At 40.4% G+C, this 8,183-nt stretch overlaps 1 protein-coding gene across 1 annotated transcript; it reads left to right on the top strand.

Moving 5' to 3' along the window:
• Window positions 1-835: 835 nt before the first annotated feature.
• fam83b (family with sequence similarity 83 member B) lies at window positions 836-7,918 on the top strand. The gene is made up of 5 exons (XM_005737146.1): window positions 836-1,005; window positions 2,717-3,190; window positions 4,345-4,509; window positions 4,998-5,122; window positions 5,530-7,918. Exons 2-5 carry the CDS (start codon window positions 2,741-2,743, stop codon window positions 7,397-7,399), a joined length of 2,610 nt encoding a protein of 869 aa, XP_005737203.1. The 5' UTR covers window positions 836-1,005; window positions 2,717-2,740; the 3' UTR covers window positions 7,400-7,918.
• The last annotated feature ends 265 nt before the right edge of the window (window positions 7,919-8,183 follow it).

Raw genomic sequence — 8,183 nt, 5'->3', positions numbered from 1 at the left:
AATGGCATTTGGATACACCGAGACAGGGAGGTTAGAACACTGTTCTTGTCACACTTGGTCATTTCAGTTTAATAGTCAGCAAATAAAGTAATTAAACTGAAATTCAGGTCGTCCCTAATCCATGATAACACACTGTATACTGTAAACGGACGTGCAACAGAGAATACATTTGTCTCAGTCTGACACACACTTGGGTTCTGTAAATGTAAATGTTTGTGTAACAAACATCTTTTATGGATGTCTTGTTTATGTTAGACACATTATTTCGCAGTCACCCAGCCCTTGAACAACGTTAAACTGGCTGTTTGAGTTGTTGTCCTTTAGACTCGTTCGCGTCAGGTAAAATGCTTTAGTGATTGCGGCTTTGTTACCCAATAGCCCCTTTTTCATTACCAATTGAGTGCTGACCAAAAAGGACAAGGGATGTGACTTGTGTCAGCAAAATAAGTTTGAGTAGCTCCACCCTGACATTTCAGCCACAGGGTTTAAGATAATGAGTAATCTTTCTGGTTTGAGTTCACATGGGTTTATAGGAGTCATCTATGTGAAGACACTGCAAATGTTTTATTTGATTTTAAACCAACATTCCTTGCCATACATAACAATAAATAGAGTCACACTCTAAAATTAAAATGTATTGTCTTTGAGGAGTGCTGTGCCACTATTCCCGATGTATTAACAAAACCTCTTTGTGTCCGTCAATATGCTAGATTTTCGTCATTCTGAACTTTGTACCCATATACAGAAGGGGCGTGGCTTTAGGTCTGAAACAGGTTTATGACTCCCTGTGAGCGAGTTTCGAGTCTGATAATTTGCATGTTAGAACTGGAATCCACACCCTCAACCTGCAGACTGCTTATCATGTTGAGACACCTCTGCTTTTTTGTCTTTTTCAGTAGGCACACATGAGTCTCTAAACATTGAACATAAGTTGAAAGTATGTAAATGTAAGCGGGATATTCTGGGAGCAGTCAAGAGGATTTTCACAGAGTCAGGAATCTAAATGTAAGTCACTGTTATTGAGTATAAGATAACATTGTTGTGACTAGCTCACTAAGCTTTTGAAGCCGCTGAGAGACATTCAGCGAGCGGCTGTAAGAATATCAAATGCCTCGCTTTCAAATGAATGAACACTGGGAGATTTATGAATAAATGTAAACAGAAGCCGTTGTTATGAGGTGTGTGTCCTATGATTAAACGCGTTGCGATAACAGCTGCTCAGCCTTTTGACATTTCTGTTTACCAGAAAAGCAGCACAACCAAGCCGCACACTTGAAGGAGCTTTGATAACTGAGATCTAACTCAAAATGTAAATAACTGCGCATGTATAAAATCAGAATGTACAAGAAAGCTGAAAAGGTACCTGAAAACAGGTATAAGAAACAGCTGTACATAAGGTGATCTGTATGTTGGCAATGGTTCATGCTCTGCAGCAAAGTCGGCAGTGAAAGTAAAATTTCCACTCACACTTTCCCATAGAGGAAAGTAAAAGCGAAAAGGGCGAGTGCAAATTTGACTCTACGCTCTCTACACTTAGCCAACATTAATGTGAAACTAGAGTGAAAAGCTTGAATGTTTAAATTGTAACACTCGTTTGTTCAGCCGACATGTGTTTGCATTAATCTGGTGAGACCTGATTGGACATATAATGTCAAATATAACAGGGAAGCACCTGGATCACCGAATTAATGAAAACCGTGGGCTTTAAAGGCTACAGTGTTTTTTTTAATTTCCTGTTGTCCAGTACTAATATTAACAGGGGCAATAGCTTTCAGCTGTCAATCTGTCAATCTAAACTCTAAAGGGGCAAAAGGGCATCCCAGTTTGAAGCGATTCACATTTAAACATGGTAGGAGCCACTTAAAATATAAATCTACTGACAGCAAATTATCAAGTAGTTCCTGGTTTAGCAATTTTATTTTGTGTTATTTATATAACATGGGCATGCTGAAGCATGAGCTATTTACCACCCTCTTCTCAAGTAATTTATCATATCTTATTATTGAGTGTTACTGAGGAAATGCTGGTTAGCTAATCAGTAAACAGCTCTTTGTACAGCCCCTGATTTCTTTTTCTAGTGGTGAGCTCACCTTAACGTCAGGTGAAAAACAACTACACCTTTCTAACCATCCAACCATGCTGGGTCTTCACGTTGATAAAAGTGACAGAAGTGAAAACAGGTTGGTTTTATTTACATTTCAACTGTACAGTGGAAATTCCTTGATGTGAATTTTTAAGTCTTTCAGGTTTCGAAACAGCGCCGTAAAAAACTGATTATATGTTGTTGAGGCAAGCTGTACACGCCATTAAAACAAACCATGTGTTGACCAGGACTATAGCTCACCTGGTTGAGAAGGCGATCCACATGCTGAGGCCTCCATCAGAGGCTCGGGTTAGAGTCTGCTTTCCTGTCTGTAATATGTTATAAGGCCTGGAAAATGCCTAAAATACATCTTTAAACATGCCTTTTAATATCTTCATCACCTCATAAACTATCTAGAACATTAAATAATTTACTGCTTTATATAAGAACACTGCCTTTAATGTACTCTTTGACCTTTCCATGCAAACTGTAGTATAGTTTAACATTAACAACTTTCCGCATACTGCATTACAGCTTACCTTTCCTCGTTAGGGTTGCCATGAGTCAACATGTTCCACCCTGTTGCACTGTTTGCTCTCTGATCCTCTAACATTATGTCATTTTCTATTACAGGTCCTACTGAAAAAGTCTGGAGCCATGGAGTCTCCAGAGTTTTCCCTGTTGTCCTCCTTGCGAGGTGAATTTAAATCAGAGGATTTCATTCAGCCTCACTATAAGGAGTCGTATCGGCTGGCAATTGATCGCTTGGTGAATGGCGGCAGAGACAGTTACCAGGAGTTCTTAAAAGGAGAACGGCTCGGGAGCTTTCTCTCAGAAGATGAGATCCTCTTCATCACTGGAAATGCAGAACAGCTCCCACCTCAAACCCAGACCGAGGAAATCAAAGATCCCTCGGATACCAAATCATCCTCTGGGACATATTGGCCCATGCACTCAGATGTGGAAACGCCAAATCTGGACTTAGGGTGGCCGGAGGTTTTGCATGAAATGTTACAGACTAATATAGATCTGCTCTTTCATCCACCGAGACTAAACAGCCCAACAATTAAAGAAGTCATCCGGAAGCACATTCAGGATGCAAGACAGGTAATCAGAGCTACCAGCAACAATGGACTGAGATATGCGGGCACGCATTGATCACAAAAGCATGTCAGAAGCACCTTTCTCCTTCAGGGAAAAGGAGTGTCTGCCTGGGCCAAAATCTGGTTCTGCAACTCACCATCATGAGAAATGAGTGTGTGAACTATTTTTATAGTAATTTCGATTACTGCATTATAAGAAGCAGTTTACACCTCAGTAAACAGCCTCTGTCAGTTTTGCGTAGTGGACGATTGCTTTTTTTAAAGTCTGAGCTGACTGTTAATTAAAGCAGCATGTTCACCAGAAAATGGCAGGAAAGTATCAACATAAGTGATCAATGCGTGCCCGCATATCTCAGTCCTAAAGCTCACAAAGCGCTAAAGAAACCACCCCCTCAGTTCTCATGCTAGTGAAGTGTAAAGAAAACGGAACTGGAATAAATCTTTAATGAAACAGAGCAGCTGCACTGTCTCAAGCCTGTCCAGACAGCAACTTTTAATTTTTAAATAGTGCATATATGAAAGTGCATTGGAGATCACACACAGTCCAGGCACAATATGTATTAAAGTAACACTCAGTAAAGTCACACATAGGTTCATTACATCCTGCAGTAACACAGTGTGATAGTGCTATTTTCAAAGCGTCCAGGATTTTCACCGTCTGCATTATCATTAGGAACCTTTTATGTACACTTACTGAACCCGAAGTGAAATCAAAGAACGAAGCAAAAGGGCTCTAGTTTGGTCCCACTCACAAAAATGTTCCAGGAGTGACTGAAATGGATTTGAGATCAATGGATGGCTGTGGCTCAGGAGATACTGAATCCCAAGTTGCCCCTGATGCATCCATTGGAGTGTGAGTGTGTGCATGCCTGTTAGACAAAGTGCTTAGGTATAGAAAAAGTGCCTGTGTGAATGTGCATGTGATTGGGTTAACAAGACTTGTGGTAAAAAGTGCTTTGAGTGCTCCAAACATTTAAATGTATTGATTATAGATAAGCACATGTAGCCGTTTATCGTGTCCCTTTTTCTTCAGCATGGAATCATGTTGGAGACTTTTTTCATAAGTGATTTTTCAGAGTCTCATTTAAGGCAATTTACCATTTATGAGCTTGCAGATGTCAGATTGATTTACTATTCACTGTTGATTTGTCCTTGCAGGTCATTGCCATTGTCATGGACGTGTTTACTGATGTGGATATATTCAAAGAAGCCGTCGACGCTTCAATACGGGGAGTCCCGGTTTATGTGCTTTTGGATGATTACCATTTGAAAAGTTTCCTGACAATGGCTGAAAACCAAGATGTGAAACTCCAACAACTGAGAGTAAGTTTAGGATGGAATGGATTTATTTGATGTTTTGGCTGTGCATGCATTCTTACATGTAAATATTATCTTCCCAGGCTTAAAATGTTTTTAAAGTTCACAGTAATTAAGAAGATAGTTTTCAAAAAATTGTGTTTATTGCCATATGCAAAGTAACAAATGATCTTTTTTTAAAAAAAATAAACCTTAACTTTAAAGCATTAAATTATTAGTAAATCTGGTTAATCCTGTTTTTGGGTGGAGTTTTAATTACTGGAGAGAGATTACAACGACTCAAACACACCTACAAAGTTCCTTTTAAATAGAAATTACATGCCAACAGCAACAACAACAACAACTCAACGATTCAACAAATAATCGGAATGATTCTGTACAATATGCATGCCTGTATCACATATTAATTTCCTCTTTGACATATTATTACCACTTGTAAAATGTGACAGTCATACATATGTTCTGACACTCTCCTTTCATTGCTCTGATTGCAGAACATGAGGGTGCGCACCGTGAAAGGTCAGGATTACCGCTGTCGATTAGGAGCTAAATTTCATGGTGCAATGGAGCAGAAGTTTCTTTTAGCTGACTGTCACACAGCAATTTACGGCTCATACAGGTAAACAAAACTGCAATACAACCGGAGCTGTGGTTGAGACCACTGAGGTGCACACAAAAAGCTTTCAGCACTATATTTCTTCTGGCTCTTTACAAAATTTCTGTCACAGTTAGTATTTATTATTTGTTTCAGCTTTTTGCTGTTTATTAATGTGAAAAGCTTGTAGAAAATGTGACTGCACTTATAGTGGAAAAAAAAGTTTCAGTATTCCAGGTGTTGTAAATGTATTTTACTAGTGTACTTAGAGTCTGTAAGTGCAAACCTTTAAGTGAAAGGTTTTCATTTAAAGTGAAAGCCTTTCAGTTTGAGACTAACAACTATTTGAGGATAACAAATCTAAGCTGTAAACCAAGGGAAACAAATCAAAATACAGTTTTTTATACAAGTATTTTCCTGTTTGTTTACAGTTTCACCTGGTCATTTGAGAAGATCAATCTGAGCATGGTTCAGATCATCACAGGACATCTGGTGAAGTCCTACGATGAGGAGTTTCGAACCCTCTATGCCCGATCGATCGTGCCACCTGAACTGTGTCCTCCAGAGGGTTTGCTCCAACGAAACGGGTCACTTGGGCAACAGATTTTACCAAACTGTCATTCTGCTCCAAATCTTCAGCGGAGGGACATGTTGAGGCAAAGTCTGGACACAGTCTATCGGAAGACTCGTGAGAGGAACCTTGGTCAAAGAGATTATGAAGAGAGGCTGTTTGAAGAGGAAGATTACAAACTTAGACCCTTGATGGAAAATGGCATTGGTGTTCAGGAATTTCAATCGGTGGAGGAGATGAACTTCTTCAAAAGGCACAGCTATGCTGGAGAGAGGCAAGATGGACACGAATCCATCCCACAGAACATCAAGCCTAGAGGGAGCAACTGGAATATCTCTAGAGATGGAGCAAACAACTATGCTATGAATAATTATTTACAAGTGCCACAGATACACAGAAGTCACAATTTGCAGTCTTACAACGGAAATGACAAACGAGTTCTATCCAAGCAGCAGAACATGCGTATGCGTACATTGAGGATCGAGTCATATCTTAATAATCCTGATGTCCCATTTGGGGACTCTTGTGACTATTTAGACCAGTTTGAACAACTGGACAAAGCTAGCCCGTTCATGCAGGGAGGGATGAGGTCCTCTCTTGCTCTCAGGCCAACCGTACAAGAACAAATGGAGGCAAACAGATATCTACATACTTCTAGTAGTCTTAGCCCCACAAAAAACAGTCATTTACACTACTCATCCATGCAATGGACTCCAACAGGAGCAGGCTATGATACAGGTAGAAACCCTTATCATTCATATGCCAACCTGAGCCGAGCTAAAGACAGGCAAATAATCACAAACCCTAACATTTTCAGTGACAACTGGGTCAAAAGGCACAGTGTGGCAGATCCGAGATCAAGCACACACGAATCATCAAATCACATGTACAATGCTTTTGCAAGGATGCAAGAAGGCCAAAGTGAAGCAGCAATGACTGCACTGAATGGAGGACATGGGTCAAATCTAAATGAAGATCAGAGATCTGTCTCCCATTATGATGTCAAGAGCATGACAAGCACAAAGAGTCCCAGTGGCCCCATTTGGCAGGAGCCACCGGCCCGGGCTTTGTCAGCAGCAGCCCTGGATGTGAAAAGCAAGGATTTGACTGATAAATCTAACCGCACAGGTGCTAAGAAAATCACATCTTTGCTGAACATACAAGAGAAAAAAGAGAATTCAATTAGGAACTCAAAAACACCAAGTCTCACGTCAGCGGACAGCTCAGACACTCTGACTGCTGAGGATGAGGAGAAAACATCAGTTATAGAACAAAAACATCTCCCAAGCAGAAGCATTTCTCTCAGTTACTCCTCAGAGCGCCAGAGGAACAACGTGGAGGGCATAAAATCTTTAAAATCGCGATTCCAAGCTGAGAAAGAACAACAACCTCCGCAGAGCGCTCTCTCCAAAACCACCACACAGAAGAAACCCAGCATTTTTGACAAAAACACAAGGCCTGGATTTCACTCAAGCAGCTGGAGCAAAGACCGAGGAGGTGAGAATCGCCTGTCAAGCAGATTTGAGCCTTTCGGCTCATCGGAAAAGAAAACCTCTCTACGCACTCCACACAGCTTCAGAATCAAACCGTCCCAGGAGAAGTCCAAAAGCCTTCCAAAAGGCGAGGCAGCTATTGAACTCAACAGCACTCAGGCTGCCCGTGGACATCATGAAAACAAGCTGGAGAAATTCTTTCAAAGAGTGGGAAATTTTATACACAAGAACAAGTAGCGACGTGTCTTAGCATTACGCACACTCTTCACAAGTCAATAACTACTAATGCACATGTGATTGGTAATGTTTATACATGTAGCTTTGCACTTTGCTGCGTTAAGAAAATGTTTTGGCAAACAGAGTTTACGTCTTTACTGGTTTATAGGTGCACTGATGGATGCCATATATTGGCAATCTGGAAATACAATTGTCAAGCTGCTTTTGTGTCTTTCTTCTACTTGAACTTCCTAACAAATTCACTGTCAGAATGTGTTTGGGGATGCGTACCTTTTTGTTGTTTCAAAATGTCACAAAAGTATAAAATGTATTGCTGCAAGTGCATACACATACCAAGGTGCTGTTACTACTGCCAAAGCCACATGAATGTTGACGGGTAAGTTATAGAATAAACATTGCAAATGCTACAGGTGTCCAAGATAAGATATGATGGAGCACATCCTGTGTCAGACAGGTTTTGCCGAATGCTGGGAGGGTGCAATACTTCTGTAAAACATGTGCTGTATTTTCTTAATAAAAATTTGCATCACTTTTAATATATTGTATTCAGGAAAATGAAGAACACTTTCTTTATTAACTCATTGCTTTTAAGAGATTCATCATAAGACTTTGTTTTAATTCATGGGTTTTGTGCCTTAAGTCAAAAGTCAATGTCCCACACTTGACTCAAGGTGCAAGCCTGTCTCTAGGCAATATGTTCATATATTCTTCATCCTGGCGTTGTTCCCGCTGGTGCAGGGTCCGCTCTTCGGCAAAGGTTTCTCCATTTGGTTCTGTCCAAGGC

The sequence above is a fragment of the Pundamilia nyererei genome, unplaced genomic scaffold (assembly GCF_000239375.1).
Source record: "Pundamilia nyererei isolate P.nyererei 1_Seehausen unplaced genomic scaffold, PunNye1.0 scaffold00073, whole genome shotgun sequence".
Lineage (NCBI taxonomy): Eukaryota > Metazoa > Chordata > Actinopteri > Cichliformes > Cichlidae > Pundamilia > Pundamilia nyererei.
This window is presented reverse-complemented; position numbering and strand designations above follow the sequence as displayed.

Bases quoted from the DNA above. Each gene is read 5' to 3' on its own strand.
- fam83b (XM_005737146.1), top strand. From the start codon at position 2,741: ATGGAGTCTCCAGAGTTTTCCCTGTTGTCCTCCTTGCGAGGTGAATTT. The intron at 3,191-4,344 runs GTAATCAGAGCT...TTGTCCTTGCAG, and splicing joins ACATTCAGGATGCAAGACAG to GTCATTGCCATTGTCATGGA. The intron at 4,510-4,997 runs GTAAGTTTAGGA...CTCTGATTGCAG, and splicing joins TGAAACTCCAACAACTGAGA to AACATGAGGGTGCGCACCGT.